The 21553-nt window shown below is 47.2% G+C and overlaps 4 protein-coding genes across 10 annotated transcripts in view; 1 reads left to right on the top strand and 3 right to left on the bottom strand.

Annotated features, from left to right (window-relative positions):
- Positions 1–125: 125 nt before the first annotated feature.
- DHX33 (DEAH-box helicase 33) lies at positions 126–8925 on the bottom strand. Its single transcript, XM_085240956.1, has 12 exons — positions 8686–8925; positions 8159–8319; positions 7336–7563; positions 6520–6690; positions 5595–5780; positions 4766–4877; positions 4368–4527; positions 3805–3893; positions 3128–3255; positions 2349–2552; positions 1565–1651; positions 126–871 (listed from the first exon to the last, which is right to left on the bottom strand). Exons 1-12 carry the CDS (start codon positions 8822–8824, stop codon positions 563–565), a joined length of 1974 nt encoding a protein of 657 aa, XP_085097082.1. The 5' UTR covers positions 8825–8925; the 3' UTR covers positions 126–562.
- Positions 8926–9550: 625 nt separating this feature from the next.
- Positions 9551–13657, bottom strand: DERL2 (derlin 2). Its single transcript, XM_010721906.3, has 7 exons — positions 13498–13657; positions 13146–13211; positions 12839–12912; positions 12319–12412; positions 11609–11804; positions 10976–11066; positions 9551–10449 (listed from the first exon to the last, which is right to left on the bottom strand). Exons 1-7 carry the CDS (start codon positions 13588–13590, stop codon positions 10344–10346), a joined length of 720 nt encoding a protein of 239 aa, XP_010720208.2. The 5' UTR covers positions 13591–13657; the 3' UTR covers positions 9551–10343.
- Positions 13658–13811: 154 nt separating this feature from the next.
- Positions 13812–16097, top strand: MIS12 (MIS12 kinetochore complex component). Its single transcript, XM_010721803.4, has one exon. It carries the CDS (start codon positions 14037–14039, stop codon positions 14667–14669), a length of 633 nt encoding a protein of 210 aa, XP_010720105.1. The 5' UTR covers positions 13812–14036; the 3' UTR covers positions 14670–16097.
- A 207-nt stretch (positions 16098–16304) lies between these two features.
- CAMKK1 (calcium/calmodulin dependent protein kinase kinase 1) overlaps positions 16305–21553 on the bottom strand; it is an 86798-nt gene continuing 81549 nt past the window's right edge. For all 7 annotated transcript variants that reach the window (XM_085240960.1, XM_085240958.1, XM_085240957.1 and 4 more), the window contains one exon: positions 16305–21036. In XM_085240960.1, the coding sequence (XP_085097086.1) occupies positions 20964–21036 (73 nt within the window). In that variant the 3' untranslated portion in view covers positions 16305–20963. The remainder of the gene's footprint in view (positions 21037–21553) is intronic.

Below are 21553 nucleotides of genomic sequence, written 5' to 3'. Positions count from 1 at the left end.
AGCGCTGTGTGCACCAACGGCGGCCGCTGCATCATCCCAGATGAAGCGGTGAACGTGATGTGTGAGTAAGGAGAGCTGAGGAGGCAATGGGCCGTGGCACCTCCCTTCGACAAATTGTAAAAGAAAAACAGTACTTTTTTTTTTTCCTTCTTGTATGTAGAAATTTTTTTTTCTTCCCCATCAATAAAACCTGCCCAGAATACAAACAATATCATCAAAAAATATCAAAGCTAGTAGAAGAGCTCTCATTTCCTCATACATCTCCTGTTACATCTCAGCAAACATGAAAGACTGGCACGTGACACCAGCTCCCCTTTCTATCACCCCCTCCTCCCACACACCCAGCACATACTGTGGTCCCCTTTTACAGAGAAACTGTTAAAAGGATGATTGTTCAAAGCCATGGGGACCTGTGAGGCCTGGCTCTCACAGAGAAGCCATTTTCCTGCAAGGTTGATTGGCAAGACAAAATCCTGCAGTTCCTGTACACTCATTACAAAACAGCAAACAGTCCTACAGCGCCAGCCTTAAAGCCCTGCACCTGGCGGTCCCACAGCCCGGCTCAGTTCTTGGCTGCTCTGAGTTTCCTTCGGAAATAATCAGGTGCTGCGTCGTACAGCCAGTCTGCATCCACCACGCACAGGTCCCGCATGTAGCACTTGTTGGTGTGCAGCAGCCCGTTGTAAACCACACAGGAGGGTTTGCAGTGGAAGAGCACAGAAGAGGGATGGATGGCCACCAACTGGTGAGAGTTCACAGTGCTGTAGGTGCCGTCCGGCTGCAGCTCGGCGGCGTTCATGAAGAGGCTGTGAGCCAGGCAGCGGCGGATGTTGGCGGTGTCGGAGCGGGAGGATTCCATGGGCAAGGATAACTGGATGGCAGCCAGACAGAGAGACAAAGCAGCTGGTCACATCTTACAGCACCCTGCAGCACGGGCACAGACATCCCTAACACCACATCTAACAAGGCCAGGCAGCACAGATCGCTTCCCAATCTTCCCTCTGACGGCTTCGATCCAAAAGACAGGGAGCTAGATCCTACAGAGTGAGCTGAAGCACTAACCTAGCTTCACTTGCAGGCTATAAGAACCCTTCTTGTGTGAAGGATGAGACAGGCTGTGCCTGCTGCTCCACCTGGGTTGGCATCTATGCCTTGCAGGGAAACAGCAGCCCTGGCAAAGTCTGCAGGCTCCTAAACCTCCAATGCTACTGAGCCCATCCTACCCACCCCAAAAGCCCACCCTCCCCTCCTCAGCAGCCTGGATGAGAGCTGGAGGCCACAGCAGCAGGCATGCTGTTTGTTATTTGTTCTCACTGTATAAATCTGCACTTGTCTGAAAGGTGGGCAGTCATTCTAAAAGGTTCTCATGCTGAAGAACAAGTGTATATGTGCACAATAGTGGGCAAACAGCACCACTGTAATGGGTTTCTGAGAGCAGGCAAGATCATGTTATAATCCGGCTGGCCTGGACAACCAGTTTTCTTTCTCCTAGGACATCATGCAAAAGAAATCAGTTTGGAGACAAACAGAAGAAATAGAGAAATGCAGCATGACAACAAGTTACCTTTACACAAATGTCCCTGAGCTGAGCTCTCACGTCTGACACGAGCATCATGTTCCTGCCGTTGACAAAGTTCTCCTTGCACCATTCCTGCAGCAGAGGCATCAGGAGTTAAAGGAATTGCTCCTTCACCCAGGAAGCACAACTGTCTTTGGATGCCATGCAAAGAAGAATCGTCCAAAGACACAGTCTCTCTCACAGAAAACTGCTAACTCATCTCCTTGTCAGACTGCTACCCCTGATTACTCCCCCTGCCCACAGTGCCAAGAAACTGCCTGTTGTTGTTTTCCCACTCAGAGCTGCTCTGCAAGGTCACTGCCAGCTGCAAAACAGCACTGGATATCCCACAGGCACCAAAAACAAATTACACGAGAGTAACAGATGCTGCAAGAATGGAATATGCTAATCTACAAATCAACAGAAGGAATTCATAGAGGAGCATAAATAAAAAAATCTGTTTTTAAATATGCTCGTAGTGAATGGGACACGTCCAGATATTTAGCAGCAACTCCCAGCACCCCCTCACTCCCCCACTCCCAGCTGTAACCAGGCAAGGAGGAGATGTGGTTCTCATTACAGAGCTGGTCTCACACAACTTTGGTAACCAGTTCTGCCAGTGCCTTCTGGGGAAACCTCTGGCACTGGAACAACTTCCTCTGTTACCCATCTGTAAAGCATGAGCAAGATCTCTGTTCTCACAGGTGCTTTGGAGGGATGCAGATGTCACTGCTGTAAGCCAGAAGAACTTCTCACCAGCACAAATCCTGGAATCCTCAGAGCATCCTACCTTGTTGCCACTGACATTTTTGAAGGCTCTGTACACATTGAGCAGGGTGAGGTGATCCCCCTCACTTGAGATAAATTTCTTCCTGACAGACTGCACCTCGTCCCGCCGTGCCGGGGGGTTGTACAGGACACTGTCCACTGATAACAGCGATACGATGGTCAGAATCTCCTCTGTGCAATGGAACTTTGGGGACAGGAGGATGGTCTGTAAAGAAGAAAATTGATTTTTGGTTGACCAAACACACTCCAGGTGGAAAGGCCTCTCTGTTCACTGACAGCCCAGGAACTTTACCAGGCACTGTTTAGAGCAATTTCATACACATTTGGGCTTAGGGACAACTGTAAGTCTTTCTGAGGAACCACTGAGCACCTTTACGAGGAATTGCCATGCTCTTTCTCGAGACCATTCTTCAGATATGACTTCAGATACACAAAACGTGGTGCCCAAAATCCACTACTGTATCAAACACATCCCAAAACTGTCAAACCATGCAACAAACAATCCCAGAAATAGCAAGGGAATCCAACCCTGTTTCAGCTTCAGACGTCCCAGAGGAAATAAAGCAGCTTTTAAACATCTTCTTTAAATGAATAAATGATAGGCAAACCAGCAAAGCTGCTGTAAAGAAAGCTGTGCTTCATTAATGTACTGCAAATATAGTGGTACAGCTGCAGTCACCCCAAATTCCAGACCTCGTTTTAGGCATTTGAAAGAGAAATGCCAACGGTGCTGGGAAAGTAGGTGAAATAAAAGCTAGCTAATTGTTCTGCAATTCTTACTTTAGAGAACTTTGGTTCCAGTGGGAAGGCTGCCATCTTCCTTCCCAGGGGAGTTAGGACAAGCTGATCTTCCCTTCGCTCCACAGCCCCCAGCAGGTCCAGCTGCTCAATGGCTGCTTGAATAGCATCTGTCAAAACAAGAAGGTTTGTGCTGTGACAGACACAAAGCAGAAGGACCAGCAGCAAACATCACTACTCTTTCCCCAGCCCAGAGGGACAATACTTTCAGTTTATCAGTTTAGAAGAATGAATGCCCCAAGCAATGATGCAACCCCCTTTGTCCAGTAGAACAATCATCTTTTCCAATTTACATAGCAAGAAAACAAGCAAAACTAATGCTGCCATCTCTAGCTTTGAGCAGAAGTCATGTGAGATTCTCTATGGCTTTCCCTGGCATTGTTCTTTATGAGCAAAAAGTGCTCACTGCTCTGTTTGGAAGCTGTGCTCTCCAGCTTTCTGTTGTAACCACGACTGCTCTGATGAGCACGAGCAATGAATGAACCTGAGACTTTGGGACCACCAGCAGATGCAGCAGAGAGAGATGCTCCCTTTTCACAGCCCCCACTTTCCACAGTCCATCTTCTCAGGCTGCCCTGAAGACATTATTTTTAAGCAATTCTTTAGGTACTCATTATTCCATTTATTTTTCCCCCAGGACTGCTTATGTAAGCACTTACCAGGAGATGGTTTGGACATGAAGTCAAAGGTGAGTATGTTGGGAATTCTCAGGGCCAAGAGCTGTAGCAGCACACTGGCCAAGTTACACCTGCATAGGCAGAAAAAAAACAACTGAAATTACCTCACTTTATAAGCAGATAACAGCATCAAAAAAAAAAAACCAAAAAAAAAACACCCAAAAGCATGAAGAAAGGGAACAGTTCTCAGATCTGCGCTCTAACTTGAAAGAGACAATTCCAGGGCTGCAGACTAGTTCAATGACAGCTGGTGAAACCTGACTTCCTGAACAATCAGACCCTACATCCAGTTTTGCTGGATCCTGAAGCCTCTCTTAAGGCCAAGTACCCACCCTAGAGATGGACTCTAAAGTATTTTGCCAACTGCCCCAATGGACAACGGAGATGACTCTGGTGGAGCCTGCAGGAGTGGCAAACCCTGCACTATCTTAGCTCAAAAGTGGGGGAGGTAATAATAGACCGCTAGTTCTGACTGAAAGGAAAAACTCCCTGGCCAGATCTCTCAATTCTTTGATATTAATTATTTCACCATCACGTGTTCTCACCTCTGTATCTCAGGTACTGTCATTTTGTCAAACTTCTCAAACTCATCCTCAGTGTAGAGCCGGTAGCAGATCCCACTGTCCTCTCGCCCTGCTCTCCCTGTTCGTTGCCAAGCCTGGGCCTTTGACACTCGCTGGACTGCCAGCACTTCCAGACCAATTTCTAAGTATGGAAAAGCATCATTTCTGTCAATGGTTCATAATACAGGACCTTGAAAAACATTAGCTTGTTAGCAAAAAATCCCAGGAGCTTCCTGTCCAACTACTGTACGCATCTGAAACCTGGGATGTTAACTGAGACAGTGCAAAGAGTGTTTTAAATCAGCTGCCAATGTGACATATTGCTTCAAAAAACCCAGACTTCTACAACAGCATTTCTATTGTTCCTCAGAGTTCCTCACCAGGGTTGTACTTCTTTGCTTTGACCATGCCTGTGTCCACAACATACTTTATACCCGAAATGGTGATGGAGGTTTCTGCGATGTTGGTGGAGAGGATCACTTTGCGGCAGCCCTAGGAGGAAGAGCAAACTGAAGCAGTCAAAAGCCACCTCAGATTAGCTGCAGTAGAGAAATGTCACTCATTTCAGCCAGCACGGTTCAAGCCTTTTTACTACCACAGCGTGCTACAATCATGTATTATATTTGCTATACCAGATCTTGTAAATGAAGATCATCTCTAGCTCCTAATCAGATCCTGAAACATGTGCCTATATTGTTGTAACAAAATACACCACCCAGTAGAACAGTTATCAGTGCACCTTTAAACCACTTTGGTTCCACTTCTATCACAAGCACAAGATCCAAATTCCTGTTTATCTGCTGATAAAGGGGGTCCAAGGCAATTGGCACAATTTCCTTTTCTTATGGCCCTGCCAAACATATCCAGGTGCTTGGCTTCCTTAGCACTTAGCAGGCCTGCCATCTTCTTTTCTGTGATACTGACATAGTGTCATACAAAATGAGGCAAATTTCAATCCCTCTGCCCTTTTTCCCTCTCCCTAATCTTTCCTTCTTTTCATGATCCCAGATAACTTATCCTAAGTCTCGTAACTCCATCACAGCTACAGCTTCTTATATCACTCTGGAATCATTCAGCCTGAAGTCAGTGGAGACAACTCAGACCATCAGTACACACAGCTTTAAGTCCCAGAATTCTATGGTTTTTTTCCCAAGCTCTCACACAAGCAAACAGACAAACTTATTCTGATTGTCCATCACATTCTCTCACCTTGGGGGCAGCCTGAAAGACTCGGAGCTGTTGAGAGTAGGGCAGAGAAGCATAAAGAGGCATCACTGTCATCTGTGGGCAGCCATCAGGGAGGTGCTTGGCAATGTCTCGACAAGTTTTGGTCATCGCTTCAATCTCTTCCTGACCGGTTAGAAACACAAGGATGTCCTGAGAAGGTGGTGCTTCCTGAGTCAGAGGGAAAAGCATGTGAGAAATTATGATAGATTGAACAGGGAGAGAGAGCTGAGCTTGTGATATCAGCAAATCTTTCAATATGTTGTCCTGTTAGCAAGTCAGTAAAGCATGTAAGACAGAAAAGACATTCTGTACAAGGTGTGGAACAGTCCTAAGATTTCAATGGATTCACCAATGGTGAAGGGTAGACAGCATTTTATGGTGTTGGGTCTTAACAAGAATGAAGAAATCACTCAAATTCACATATCTGTTCAAAACATGCAAGGGAGGGGGCCAGCAAGCACCCAGGTGCGAGTCAGTAAACACAAAAAACTCAGGTGAGAGAAACATTTCAGTATGAATTAACACCAGACAGCTTTGCATAGAAGTCTTTTTTCAACTCCAGCCTTGACACAGAAGCATTATGACTCTACCAACAAGAACATCTGCAAAGCATTAGATGCAGAATAACAAGCACTTTAATTAAATGATTTAACTGTCCTTCGGTTCTGCATTCAAACATCTAATCCCATCTCACTGTTATTTTAAGATTCCTACTCACAAACCTAGCATATTCTGCAGTTACCCACTTCTCCCAGAGGAAGCAGTGAGCACTTCAGGAACACCTGTGATTCAGTGGTCAAACCATCTCCAGGCCAGATGGCCTCAGAGCTTTTGCCACAGCAACCTGAGCCCCCCAGCTGACAATCTGTGGCACCAGGGAGGTGCAGACTTGATGAGACAACCATACCTGGTGGATCTGGAAGACTGACACCAGTGCTGCTTGGAGGTAATCGCTCTGAGGCTGTTTGGTGTAGAAGACCTGAATGGGATGTTGCCTGCCTTCTAAATAGAGAACAGGAGCTCCATTGAAGTACTGGGAGAACTGATCGACATCCATCGTAGCTGACATGACAATCACCTACAGTGTGAACATAAAATGGGTTAGCACAGCAGTTCACACCCAGCAGGAGACTTATGGCCAGGACTAACCAATAGCCAGCTTCTAGAGGCTGCAATACAGATTCAGAACAGCAAAAAGCACACAGACTTTGGAACAGGATAATCTTTGCTTGTATAATACCAAAGCCGATAGCTTTAACAAGGGTGATGTGCTGGTATGAGAAAATGAGTGAGAAGGCACAGTAAAATTCTCTTCTGACATTTAACAGAGCTGAGCACACAAAGCAAGGTTGTACAAACAGCCTGTTGAACAGACTGCACTAGGATCATATCAGTCTTCCTATATGCCTTCCTCATCAAAACCAAGGTGAATTCATGCAGTTTATCGTGTACTTGTGCACTCCAAATCATGACCTGACACATACATGCAACATCTTCCCCCCGTACAACCATATCATACAGCTTCAATAACAGAGAGAAATCTGTCTCCAAGGCACTCTCAGCAACACACTGTAATTTGGCCACCCTGAACTATTCAGATTTAAAGGGATTTTTCAGGAAAGGAAAATACGCAAAGCTAACATTTGAAACACACTGTAAATTCCATGTGTTGCTCATAAGGCACAGAGTCCAAGCCCCATCTCTGCCATCCAACCAAACATACCTTGAGGGGCAGTTTGCCCAATTCCTTTCGTTTCTTTTGTGCAGCTTTCACCACTCCAAACAGCACATCAGTATGGATTGTCCTCTCATGGGCTTCATCCAGGATGACAACACTGTACTTCTGCAATATAGGATCCCCAATGGCTTCACGAAGCAGCATGCCATCCGTCAAGAACTTTATTCTAGTTTCATCAGATGTGAGGTCATCGAAGCGCACAGTGTAGCCAACCTAAGGAAGCAATCGTTACAGAAAATTTACATTTCTCATTGCTGTTGTACCACAAAGGAGAACTGCATAGTGCCACACATCAGCCAGACCAACGTGACACCCAAAGGAAGCTCCCAGCACTGTACCCCATTAGATTTTTCCCAGCTGAAAGCTCATCAGAAACACTATAGGTTTCCTCTCCTTTAGCCAGCACTAGAAATTACTGCATGCTCTCTGAACGGTTTTATTTATGCAAAGTCCTTTTCCTCCACTTTTCTCCCACAACTTCACAGACCAGCAAGGATTCAACACTTTGCTCTCCTTGACTTCTGACATAAGGAAGAAAAGAAGCGAGGGCTTAAGAAGAAAGTGCTTTTTTGGTTTGTTCATTTTATTCATTAACCAGTATTTCTCCAAATAAGAGAACACAGATAATCACCAAGTAACTACAAACATGGGTTCACCTGAGCCACAAAAAAAGCAAAAAGCCATTTTTCCCATTCAAGCATATTACAGAGAAATTACAACTGTTAACCCTTACAACTCTTAACATTTTATCCATTCAATTAATGACACTGCAGTTCTGAAATAGCAAAGACCATGGGAAGGCACCTACCAGTTTCCCCAGTTCCGTCCTCTTCTCATCTGAGACTCTGGTAGCTAAGGAGATAGCTGCTACTCTGCGAGGCTGTGTCACAGCAATGATGCCCTGGCGGCCAATTCCTGCTTCGTAGAGATACTGAGGGATCTGAGTGGTCTTTCCCGAGCCCGTTTCTCCTGAAAAACATCACAGGAATAGAATCAGAATTGCAGGGGTTGGAAGGGACCTCCGGGGATCACGAAGTCCAACCCGCTGCTGAAGCCAGGCCCCTCAGTCGTTCCGCATATGGGAGATGCTCCAGGCCCCGATCACGTTTGCAGCCCAGTGCTGGACTCTCTAGGAGCCCCCTGTCTTTTTTGAACTGAGGAGCTCAGAACTGGACAGAGATCTGGGAAAACAGAGCTTTCCCATCTAGAGCACCTTCAAACAAAAGGTCCCAACTCATTTCTCACAGCAGTTCCCTCAGAGCCGGCACCTCACCTCACGCAGCGTTACCTCACGGCAGTCACCTCAGCGCCGCCCCCCCCGCCCCGGCTGCTCACCGATGAGCACGGCGCATTCCAGGCCCCGCAGCTGGCTGAGCAGCGGCCCCCGCGCCTGGAAGATGGGCAGCTCGCGGCGCTGCGAGGCGGCGGCCGGCGGCGGGGGCCGGCGCGGAACGGCGGGCGAGCCGGGCAGCATGGCGGGACCGCACCGTCAGCCGCTCGGCCGGAGGCGCAGTGCCGCCATCTTGTGGTGCCCGCCTTCGCACGGCGCGCTGGGAGCGGCGGGACGGGGCTGAGGGCGGAGCGATCCTTCATGCCTCGCAGACCTCCTGAGCACCGCAACGGCTCTTAAACACGGGACGAATTGGTCGTTTCTATCAATTCCCCTACACAGGACAGATGGAGTCCAAGCGTGGCTGAAGCAGATGAGCTGAGGTCTTTGACTTCATAGTATTCATAAATCAACAGAGCTCCAACGAAACCCACGGTGGTGTTCTGTTGCTGCACGGTGTTGCAGCGATAGAACAAGAGGCACAAACGAACTGAAACACAGGAGTCCCACGATAACAAGAGTCTTGCTGTGAGGCAACGCTGCAGCAGGCTGCCCAGGACGTGTCTGGACAGCCAGCTGTCACCTGCTGTGGGGAACTGCACCAGAGGTCCCTTCCAACCCCTACAATTCTGTGACCCTGCCTAGCAGCTCCTCCAACGCTCTGTCCTCTCCCAGCAAATTTCACACACACACACACACACACACACACACACACACACCCACACCCACACACACCACCCCTACCATGCTGACTGAATCACCCTTTTTCTTCACAATTCTCAGAGACAGCTGCAGAAGCTTGCCTACTCTTGAGACCTGCTTTTCCCATCTCTGCCTCCAGCCTATCATATAAAAGTTTAACAAAAAAAAAAAAGTCCAGAAAACATTTTATTCAACTCATTATCTGAGATATTTGAACAGTTCAACACCAGACAGATTCTCTTTCCTAGTGCTCCAAGGAACGTAATGACTGCTGGAAATGTGCCTGTGTGGGAGGCAGACGGTGTGGACCAATTTAGCCAACCAGAGTCACACCTGGTTATCACAACACACAGTCTCTGGGGGAAAAGCCATCAAAGTGTAGTGAGAGCCTGAAAGCATGTTCACACAGAGGCACATTCCAAAAAATATTATGTTGAATGATGTATTTCTTACACTTCAAACAAGACTGGAGACACTACCATCTTGGACTAAAAAACATTTACCACTGAAATAGGGACTTGCACTCTTACCCATCTTGAAGCTGTTTTATCCAAGAATAATAAAAAAAAAAAGAGTTAAAAAAGACTTTTTCGTCCCCTGTAAAGTTCCCCATATAGTTACCTGTATCAAATAACTTGAAAAAAATGCTTTAAAAATCACTTCAAACAAGTACTCATGGTCTTGTTAACTGAAGTTGACAGGAAATGGTTTCCAGTTCAAAGTTTTTTGGCTCCACTGGATTAACATACGCATTACCGGCACAGTAAATTCCCTGGCTAAGGAAGACACTGGTAGCCTGGAAGTGTCTTGGATTAGACTGTCATTTCATAAAGTGCTTGTATTCAAAACCATAGAGCTGATGAAGAGTGTTCTTTCTGCGATGGAGAATGAGGGATTCCCCAGGACAGAACTCCAGGTTCATCTCTCCCAGTCATTGCTGGGTTTTGGCACAGTCATCTGATTAGCCTCCAAGACGTTGACCTTCTCCCCATGCAAATCCTCCCGGCCGTTCTTCTGGCAAGGGATTGTAATTAGGATCATCTTCTGGTGTATCAAATATTGCTTTCCTGGAAAGCAAAAAGCAGGGTTTTCTTTTCATGAGAATACACATTTAATAATAAAAACCTAGACTGCTCCAATTCTACGCAGATACATAAACCGAGTAGGAGCAGTACTCAGTAATATCAACAATGACATCTGCTGAAGCTGTGGAATGAGGATGTTTTTCAGAAAAAAATTAATAGCTGTATTTCACTTAATAATTACTCTGTCCATACACAGCTGGATTCTTATTCCTCACACGCATTTTTGGTGCCACCAACAGGTAGAAACTGGCAGACTACTAAGCATTAATAAATCAAGGACGACACAAAGCCCTCAGCCACTCCTCTCTATAAGAAAGTTTCCACTTACACACTTGACACGATCCCCTCCCTCGTTTGGCAACACACAAGTTAGATACAGAAGTACAGACACACTGCAGCTCTGACTCGAATTCCCTTGCTTACTAGAAGTCACTTAGGTCAAGTTATACAGCATTTTCCACACAAGCACTATTTCTTTATCTGTTCCAAACCAGAAAGCAATACTTACAGGACAGATGGTGTTCTCAGAAGCCTTCCACCACCAGGCTGATTGGGAAAGACGTCCTCTAAGAAAAAATATATATGCCCGACTGCAATGCCTAGTACATGAAGAAATATCAAATGGTTATTTTCCAGCACTTCTTTACAGCTCACAAATACTTCAGAATTTTGAGGGGAAAAAAAAACCCACTTTTCTTCACAGAATATATAACGAGATATAGAAATACAAAATCCAATGAAACGTGTTGACATCAGATGATGAGTGTAACTTACACTGTAAGACATTAACACAGGCATATAAAATGATATTACAGCTTCACTAGAGTTAATAAGAACTGTACTATATTCTGTATCAATAATGTCATACCAGTAATGAGATTGTGTATTTGTGTACATTTCAAGCAAGAAAGAGCCAAAGCCTCAGAAGCTCTTTTAATCTTTGTTACAGCACGAAATATGCTACAGTGTCTGGAAATCAGAAATGCCTGGTACAAATACACTGTCATTACATGGGACCAACTAACAGTAAGCCACAAAAGGGAATCAGCCTTTGGGGCTGTTTTTCTTGTTGGTTTTGTTTGTTTGTTTGTTTTCCTTCCCATGTTGTTTCATTAGCCTTGTGATTCTTACAGCTCCTTACCTAGAAGATCCACAATGATGGAGTTCCCCAAAAGCAGCGAAAAGCCCATCAGTACCCAAGGTAGAAATGGAGCTTGGAAGATGAGAAGCCCAAAGAAGTTCATACGGACGTAGGGATTCCTGCGGCTCCAGATGTACACGAGCATTATTGTGAACGCCTGACCCAAGAAAACCAAGTTTACAAACAGGCCAAAGATCTCCAATGGGTAGTTAAAGAAATTCACCAAATAATAGTTTGAGGTCAAGCATGAGAAGAATTTGACAGCTTGATCTATAATCCCAGGTTTTCCAAGCAATTCTTCCTTCTTCTTTCCCAGATTCAGGTAATCCACATTTATGGTCAATCAAATTCAACACCTGTGGCAGGATGCACTGTACCCAGAGCGCGAATAAACATTTAAAAATAAAATTCAGCATGAAATCACTGAAGCAAAAGCATTTATTAGATAACCTAGGCATGATTATGCACCTGAGCAGTCCCCCAATCTACTTCCATAATTCTGTCAAGCAGCAAAAAGAGTGAAAGATCAACCTACCACCTAATAGAAGTGACAGTCACAAAACATTGAAAGCTACTTAAAAATACTACTGCTTCTCATACTACAAGAAAAATGTTCTAAGAATTGAGAGAAATGAACAGCAAATTTTGAGTTCTCTTTCACTTATCTTTAGCTTGACTACAGTATTTTGGAATAAAAACATAAAGGATACAGTCATTAAGAGTCCTCCAAAAAGGAACATAAATACAAAATCTGCCGTCCGACCTCGAAAAGAGCCTTCTTCAAGCATTCGGCAGTAACGATATCTGAAGTCACAGGTCAGGGAAACTGGACAACAAATGAGTTTAGAGAAAGATCCAGTGGGAAAAGATTGCATTTATATGATCTAAGATTGTGTGTCAGTTTAATTCATTAACTGCCTCATCCTGCGTGCCTCAGCAGAGTGGCCAATTCCAGGATAGAAATATTACTAGGAATTTTCCCCTGGATTTCAGAACTGGATTTCAGCTGAAGGACCTGACTTGTACAACAGATTCATGACAGCACAGAAATAAACAGCAGAGTGCTTGATATGTTACAGAGATCCTGCTGATGCCCAGGCTATCAGCTAACTTAGCATTACCGAACTCTTGGTAACTTCAGCATGGAGCAGAATTAAACCTGCTTGCACACAGAGCCATTATGGAGTTCTGCCTTCCAAGGAGGGAAAAAACAACAGTCATGAAGGATACAAAAAGATCATGTTAAATAAAAAATTAAAGCCAACTGGTCCAAAGAATAAGTAGTTGGTGATTAACCGCCATACCTGGAAATGACACAAACACAAGGCATTTAGACGTGACAATTTATTGCTAAACAGAGAAGAAAATAACAAAGTAACAGAAACCTCCCTTACAGTCAGTGAATGTAAGAGCAGGGCTCAGGGGCACTCATCTCCTCCATGTGAGGAGTTACAGCCCCTTACAGCACTGCAGTGCAGGGAGACTTACACACTCACCAGATTACTTTAAAACCTCTCTCACATCAGGAGCCACTTACTTGAAAGTGTTTAAATATTAATTCGGGGTTGAAATACAGCTGGAAGGGTGTAATTATCTCTAATTGCTGGAAAAGAACAGAACAACGAATCAATGCACCGAGCAGGAGCTGCACAAACACAAACACAAACACGCCATCAGCACCGTGCTGCGAAGAGCCGAACCACGGCAGTCAGCGCGCATATCTTTCTTTAGCACAAGGCCCCGTAACCGTTCGCGGGGATCGGTTCCTCCCAGCCCTCCCGGGGCTCTGAGGCGCTGCCCGCCCGGCGCCGCCCGTAAGGGAGGATAAGGGACGGGACCACCTGACTGACAGAATCCCCCGCGGCCCCCGGCCCCGCTTCCCATCTCACCACAGCGGCGGTGGTGAGGACGCAGGCTGTGGTGTAGGCCCGCGTCACCGGCGGCACCTGCAGGTACTCCTGCCGGAAGGTGTGGTACGCCATCTTAGCGCCCCCGCGCTGCTTCCGCTTCCGCCTCCGCTCCGCGCATGCGCGCACCCCTTCCGCCCCTCCGCCAATCGGCAGCCGAGCCACAAGCAGCCCGCGTAGCCACGCTGCATCCTCATTGGCCGAGCGGAGAGCGCGGCCTCTCTCCTTATCCACATATTCCCCGCCCCCCGTGAGCTGGAGCGCTCGATGATTGGTTGGTGCCTCCATCCTCGCGGCCACCTTCTGGTCGCTGATTGGCTGTCGCTCTGTGGGAGTTCGAACGAAGCGGGAAGCTCGGCCTGAGGAGTTCGGGGCGTCTGAGCGGAGTGGGCGGTGGCGGAGCTGCTCCTTCCCATCCCAGATCCTGTGGTAAGGGCGCGAGGAGGTGAATCGTCTCCCCGCGCACTTCCAGACCCTGACCACCCTCCCTTTGCCGCCCCCCGGGCCGCCCTCCCGCCGCCATGTCGGTTCGCCCCATGGCCTACGAGACGCAGTTCTTCGGGTTCACCCCGCAGACGTGCATGCTGCGCATCTACCTGGCGTTCCAGGATTACCTCTTCGAGATGATGGTAGTGGTGGAGAGCGTCATCCTGAAGAAACTCGAGGCGCTGCCAGCCATCCAGATTAGCCGCTTCGAGATCCGCAAGAGCACGGAGAAGTTCCTGCACTTTATGAAGGCCCGCTTCGATCAGCTCTTCGGAAAGATGGAAGAGGTGCTCCTGCAGCTGGTGCTCAGCATCCCCGACAACGTGCTGCTCCCCGAGGACAGGGTGCACCAGCAGTACCCCTACAGCCAGGAGGAGTTCCAAGCTCTGCAGGATGAGATCTCCCAGCTGCAGCAGCAGTGCAGGGCCGAGGCAGCTGCCGGGCAGGCATTGCGTGCAGAGCTGGAGGAGCAGAGAGCCGTGCAGGCCGAGCTGGAGAAGGTTGTGCAGTGGTTTGATGGGCTGGAGAACATCTGCAGGGAGCACGGCACTGGCAACTTCAAAGAGAGCCTGGTGTTCCTGACACAGAACTGTAAGAAGCTGCAGGATGTGCTGAGAGATGTTGAAGGGAAGAGTAAAAAAATAAAGAAACACCAACAGTTACTGTAATGGAAATCCCCAAAAGGCAACAGTGAACATTGGGATGGCTTGCTTCAAATGATGGGGTTTATCTTTCCAGAAGCATCTCTGGTGCCTTCCCCACACAGTCCTGCCAGGATCCACACTGAGTGCTGCTGGAGAGAGCCTAGCAAACATGGGAATAAGGGACAGGAAAAGCCTTGGTTATCTGGGGAAACACAGCTCTGACAGCAGTGCTTGGAAATGAGTTCTTGGTTGGATAACCTGACACCTTCCTGGCCTTAACGTTAAGTTCGAACAACTTTAAAATAAACAAAGCATTTCTGTAAGGTTATATGAATACAGAGTAGAAGAGGTGGCTCGTGTTTAAGCAAGGAGTGTGCCGTGCTGCTCAGCCAGCTGACACAGAAGTCACAGGAGGAAATCAGCAACTCAGCCACTTTCTCCTACTTCAGTTTATGTTGATTTATTTTTATTGTCCGGTGTCTTTTTTTCCTACTGACCAGTGAAGCTCATTTTATTAATGCTTATCAGACATTGCTGCCTGAGTGCTGCGAGGCTGACTGGTGTGCTTGAGTCATTTGAAGTCACTTAATTAAGCTTTTTCTATCTGTACTTTATTCTAAACAGATTACTGTCTGTGTGCACCTCTGCACTACTCTCAGGTTATAACTCTCCTGTACAGGCTGATTTTCTTGAAGTAGTAATTAGTAATTGGTACTTAACGAGCATGGATGCTTGAAAAACGTTAGCCATTGCTGCAATAAAAGATGCATCAAAAGTATAGAGCAGGTTTAGCAATTCGTTCTTCCAGAACTTGTGGAGATGGGACATAGGAGCAGCTTAGTGACGCAGCGCCTCGGCTGTGTGCTGATGTGTGACCTGCAGCACTCAGTGCCACTCCTGAAAGGAAGGAAATTGCAAATTGCTGTCTAATGTTGGACTCTAGGAAAAAAAAAAAAAGGGGGGGGGGAGTGGGGGGTATCAGGAAATGGTCTGTTTTGGCTGAAAAACAGAATCTCTGTTCCTAAGAGATTGCTCCTGCCGGAACAAAGAGAGCCACAGGCACAGGGATGGCTGGGTGCTGGAGGTGCTGCTGGGGATGGCATTAAAATAAATGGGGCACAAAAAATGCGCATTCAGTTTGTGTGAGTGATGAAACATCTGATTTAGCTGAGCAAAGAATGTCTGCTGGCTCCTGGCAGTTGCTTCATTTCAGGATATCTTTGGAAATTCCTTTATAAAAGAAAAGGGCTTTTTCCTGCTGTTATATTCCAGGAAATTCACCTCTTTCTTCCCTGCAGAGGAAATGCTGCTGCTCATTGCCTGTCACGCTCCTGTTGAAACACATTGTTATTGTCCCCTCATGCCACCTTAATTTGTAATAATTACTACTTGGACTGGCGTTAGAGTAGAAGTCAGCTCTTAATAAAGATTATAATAAGCATGAAATTATAATTTGCTGCTGGAGAAATCCATTTGGAAACAATCTATTTAAGAGAAAATGAGGGGGAGTGGCCTTCAAGCCACTGCACCACCCCCATTACAACCAGGGAAGTCCCCATGGAGAGCCTTCAGAAGCACAGTGAGGAAACCCTTCCCAGAGGAGGCACGGGACATCCCCCAGCACAGGGACTGCGTCAGGAACCACATTCACACCACACATCGTTTCTGTGGATTTTATTGCCATTTTCTTTTTGGTTCTAGAGTACAAAAGCATGCAAAAAATAGCCTCTCTATTCATGGTACATATTTACATGGTAATGGCCTCGTGCCATTACAGTACTGAGTGCATATACATCATGCTGGAGTCTGAGCACACGCAGTCATACCTCACATCGAGCAGAACAAGAGACTTAAATACTAACAGAACAGGCGTAAATCAGGTAACAGCAGCAAGGTTACGGCACAGAGGATCAGAATTACATCCTGAAAAGTCATGGTTCTTTTTTTTGTTGAACTTACAGTTTTTCAAAGCACTCAGCGTGCTGCTCAGGACATGGTCTACAGGGAGCTTTGGGCCAGAAAAGAAATCCCTTTCACTGCTTTGCTCAGCACACAAGCTCTGGGAAGGGGGAGAAGTTTGGTACCCAAACTAAGTTACACGTACACATCAGGTATTGATGTGCCTCCTGTCCCCGGAGCCCAGACACCAACATGCTCCTGCTCTTGGCAGGGCTCCACAGCACCGCAGTCCTCCATCCTCTGCACATCCCTCCCTCGTTCAGATCCTAACCCGCAGGCAGAGCCTTCCCTTCCCTCTCTCAGGCCAGGTCCATCTCACTGCAGAACAGCAGCACAAGCAGGCAGCAACGTGACTGCGAGAACAGTGAAGGAACATCCGATTCCTGGAGCTGCACCAGTGGAAATCACCGTGCAAGAGCAGGGACAGCACACACACTGCTGGCTGAGGCAGCTTCTTACGTGCTGTGAGTTGTTATTTATGTATATCTGTAACGTGTCATTAAATAGCTGCAATAATATTTGCAAGCGTGGCATTCACAGCAATGTTTTCCTGCCAATATGTTAGGCACGCACTGCACTATTCCTTCATACCAGACAGGAGATATTAAACGAGGATGTTTGTTTAGCACACCATGCTCAGGTGGCCAAGAAGGCCAACAGCATCCTGGCGTGCATCAGCACAGAGCTGCCAGCAGGAGGAACGGCCTCAGGTTACACCAGGGGAGATTCAGGTTGGACAGCAGGAAAAATTCCTTCTCTGGAGTGGGCTGTGCAGGGAGGTGGGGAGTCACCCTCCCTGGAGGTGTTCAAGAAACATTTAGATGTGGTACTGAGGGACGTGGTTTGGTGGGGAATATTGGTGGTAGGTGAACTGGATGACCTTGGAGATCTCTCCCAAGCTCAGCGATTCTGTGATTCACTGCCCCCCAACCTGCAGAGCTGCAGCTATTAACGGAGCAACAGAAACAAACGACCTCGTGGAGATCGGAGAGATGCTCCGTTTCTCCAAATGAGAAACTGCCATCAAAGCTTCCCGTGCTCGGCCCAGCCCCAGGCTTAAAGGCTGACCAGAGCCGACTGCCGTCAGGAGGAGCCCTCTGCACAGCACAGCCGTCAGGGACCTGTTCGCACAGAGCAGCGTTTTGGGCAGAGTAAACTCTAAAGCACCCCCGAGTCCCACTGCTCGCAGCAGCCCCGCCGCACCAGACCCCACCCCGCGCTCACAGCGAGAACACAGACAAGTATTTGGACATCCAGCTAATGACTTTCTAGAGTGAACAAAAGAGCTGGCTTGCCAGAGGTGTTCGTTGCGAGCAGATTCCCTCTTGAATCTCTTCCTTACTTCAAAGTACAAGCAGTAATGCTCCTAGCTGCCCTAACACATAAAAGAGAGCAAGAGCTTCATTGCAGCTCAGTGGAGCATCCCTGCAGAAGTCACACCGAGCTTTTGGATCAACTCCAGCAGTTCTTGCTGCTTGTGCTGCTCCCACCTTTTTGACGTGTGCAGCTTCTGGAGACAGAAGGGCAGACCCACAAAGCTGGCAGGCTGGAGAAACAAGGTCTGACAAAGGCTCAGTTCTGGTATTTTCTGTTCCCTGGACCTGCAGAAACAGCTCCAGAAGGATTTCTTTCACCAAAAAAGGCAATTTCCTAAAGCAGATTTTGGGATAATCACAACAAATACCCACTCTCCTCAGTTCTCCTCCATAACTACAGCAGTGCTCTAGTTACCAGTTACTAGAGAAAAATCTGTAATTATTTGCTTGCTCTCATTAGTTGAGCAGCTTCCCAGCCACCTCACCCCCAATTAACTCCCCCAGCTGCACATTTTTAGAGTAACCCAACAACCACCTGCGTTAGCAAACTTCTCCCCCCTACCATCTGTTAAAAAGCACAATAAATAAAAACTCATTTGTGGCCTTACAGCTCTGTGAGCACCACCCAAGCGTTGCTCAGACCTCAGCAGACCCACGCGGACAAGGATTACAGCTGCTCTCTCTTCTCCCACTCTCCCCATCCCCCTGCCTTTGTGGCCAGCCTCAGGGACTTCTTTCTGCCCCCTGCTGCTGCCTTTCTCCCGGGGCTGCTCAGCAGGACCCGATGATGGTGCCCTCACACTCTGACCCACTGAAGACTCATTTGCCCCAGATGGGCCAGCTGTGTGCAGGCATTCCATGCACAACCACCCCCTCCGTGCAGTGTCCCAACACATCCTTCTGCATTTGCAGAGCCCCAGCGTGCTCTCGGACTTGCTAAGGTTCCACCTTGGTTTTCCCTCCCTTTTGCAGCGTTTAAATCTTCATCACGAGTCAGTATGGCTTCAAGTGCTCCATTGTGCAGGGATGTATCACAGTGCTAGGCTGAAGCACAGTCACAGCCCTCGGGAGATGCTGAGTGCACTGCAGGTGCATGCAGAGGTACAAATGCAGGCTTGATAGTTCTATCTACCTGCACGCAAGTGATGCAGAACACAGCCCCAGAGCAGTAACGTTTACAGGATATAATCCCGCCGCCTGATTTAAAAATGGAAGGTCTCCTTGACAAAATACCTTAACTCCAAAAATACACCCCAAGCCACGAGACTTGGCCAGTATTTATAGCAGGACATGGGGCACAGCCCAGGCTGCAGACTGCCTCTGGGCTTCCACCAGCACAGCGAGGCAGCTGGAGACGAGCGGAGGGGAGGATGAAGAGGTGGCAGGCAGGGGCTGGCAAGCAGAAGGCACTGGAAGCAAAGCCAAGCTACAAAATAGTTAGGAACCAAACTAATCTACCATGAACAGAATGGGAAAATTAGTTTACCAGTTGCTATTAATGATCCTTGTATGCATATCCCCTGGCACAAAAGAATCAGAGGGACTCAAGCCCCAAGCCCTCATGGTTAACCTAAAAAAGTCAGTAAGGAACCAAATTGAATCTGTCCCTTAAGTACAAGAATTCAGTCCATTGACTTTCTGGAGGCATGCTCAGACCCCCCTTAAAGCTCAAAGGAAAACACCGGTGTGTATTTTGATGGATTGATGTCACTCACTGGCTTTTACTCTCGGCGTGCAAGAGTGAAATTCCTGATTACACACAGTCTGTACAGGCAGCAGCCGAGGAAATGACTGCATCTGCTCCTTGAGTGCAGTTTCTCACCTGTTGTCAAAGTAGAGATGAAGCTTCTAATCCCAAGTTTAGAAGCAATCTATGGATTGCCATCAGCAGCATCAGCACGTGCATAAAATTACAGTCTTAAAATTAAAAACTATGGGCTTAAGCAACAACAGATCAAGTTTTCATTTTTATCCCATTTGTGTTCTGTAACCGTCCTTGGTTTTAAAACCCTTCCATAATGTTTCCCACCCTTAAGAGCTCTCCCATTTCGGGCCATTTACCAGGAAATCGGAGTTGAAAAGCATCAGGCACACATTTTAAAGGAGCTAAGAGATGTGTGTGGAAGGAAATCGCCCTTAAATGAGATAAATGCCAAACCTGTCACTTCTTTTTAGACTTCATAACGACACCCATGTGCACAGGACTGGGAGCAGGTGATGGAGTGAAATCCCAGCTCCTTGGGAAGAGTTCATCAGCAAGTGTCTGCTGTGCACTAAGCCTTCACATGTAATGGTGTGTCCTGGTGGGTCAGCTCTGTGGCATTCAAAGGCTCATTGCACATACAGGAAATATCACATAGTTCTTACAGTTTACAACACTGCCATGAATAAAGCTGTCAATGCTGGCAGGGTTTACGCTAAGGGTTAAGAGGAGGAGGGAAAAAAAAGGCATAGAGAGTGACAGTGTAAACACCAAAAGGAAGATCTCACCTTTCTGTAACTGCTATCCATAGAAATGTTATCACCAACTGGAACAGGACTGTGTCCTGGTATACAGAATGCTTTAACGTGCATTAAGAGTTGCTCTCTGATATAAGACCTCACTTTGATGCCATTTTTCTTCCTGATCTTTGAAACAGAGGATGAAAAAAAAGCAAGAAAAAGGTCTCTAGGGTGAACTACCCACGAGACAACGTTTGGTTTGTTGCATTGCAAAGAAAAACATTCATTGGTCAAGACACCCAGCTACAAAGCTCACACGTGAAGCACAATGTGGAGAGCAAGGCACACACAGGAGCACACGGACACCTCGCATGAGGAACACAGCTGCCCAGGAGGCCAAGCCAGCCCTGTGCCAGCTGAAACTCGTTTGTTTCTTTATTGCTGCTCTTTTCCTCCTTTGCAGTTTGCTAGGTTGGTCCGTTTTGCTTTTTGCTTTGCAGGCCCTGGACTTTGCGATGTGAGCAGATGTGTGCCAAACAACACCACGATGGGTACAGCAGCAGCAGCACGTGAGCAACCAGCCTGCAACAGCCACGCGGCTTCAGGATGTAGCTTCATCTTCACACACATCAGGCAGCTCTGAGTCCCTGCCTCCTTCTCTGCTCCCTTGTTTTCTACACAAACAGCACAGAAACAGAGAGATTAGAGGTAAGTATGCAAAAAAAAATAAAATCAAGCAAGCTGTGTTTTTTCCAACAGGCAACCCGGGTCAATAGTGTTAATAGTAAGAAGGAATAGCAGCAAACCAGCCTGCTGTGCTGGTACCATGTAGACAGGTTAGAGATATCCCAGCTCAGTGCACTGCAGTGCTATGTGACTTTGCAGTTTTACACTTCCCTGGATAGCCCTGCGATATTTTTCAGTGCTGCCCACTCAGCTTCCCCCTCCAAAATAAAAACAAACACAGAAATCATCAAAATTCTGCCTCTGTGACAGCCCCGTGACAACCCTGACTCTGAGCATGGACTGTTTACAAGGAGTCCAAATAACAGCCCCTTCTTCACTGCCTATCGTCCCCCTCCTTAAACACTGCACCACCCTGAGCTCCCTGCTCAGCACAGCATGGCTCCCTGCCTGCCCTGCACCCAGTGCTCACTGCCACCCCAAGCAGCTTTTGCCTCCAGGAGGGGT

Source organism: Meleagris gallopavo, chromosome 21 (genome assembly GCF_905368555.1).
Source record: "Meleagris gallopavo chromosome 21, MGAL_WU_HG_1.1, whole genome shotgun sequence".
Classification (NCBI taxonomy): domain Eukaryota; kingdom Metazoa; phylum Chordata; class Aves; order Galliformes; family Phasianidae; genus Meleagris; species Meleagris gallopavo.
This window is presented reverse-complemented; position numbering and strand designations above follow the sequence as displayed.

Coding starts and splice junctions, on each gene's coding strand:
- DHX33 (XM_085240956.1), bottom strand. CDS start 8,824: ATGCTGCCCGGCTCGCCCGCCGTTCCGCGCCGGCCCCCGCCGCCGGCC. Junction 4,528..4,765: donor AGCAAAGAAGTACAACCCTG/GTGAGGAACTCT, acceptor TTCCATACTTAG/AAATTGGTCTGGAAGTGCTG. Junction 3,256..3,804: donor CATGTCCAAACCATCTCCTG/GTAAGTGCTTAC, acceptor TTGTTTTGACAG/ATGCTATTCAAGCAGCCATT.
- MIS12 (XM_010721803.4), top strand. CDS start 14,037: ATGTCGGTTCGCCCCATGGCCTACGAGACGCAGTTCTTCGGGTTCACC.
- DERL2 (XM_010721906.3), bottom strand. CDS start 13,590: ATGGCGTACCACACCTTCCGGCAGGAGTACCTGCAGGTGCCGCCGGTG. Junction 13,212..13,497: donor TCCTCACCACCGCCGCTGTG/GTGAGATGGGAA, acceptor GTTCTTTTCCAG/CAATTAGAGATAATTACACC. Junction 11,805..12,318: donor TTGGAGGACTCTTAATGACT/GTATCCTTTATG, acceptor TACCCATTGGAG/ATCTTTGGCCTGTTTGTAAA.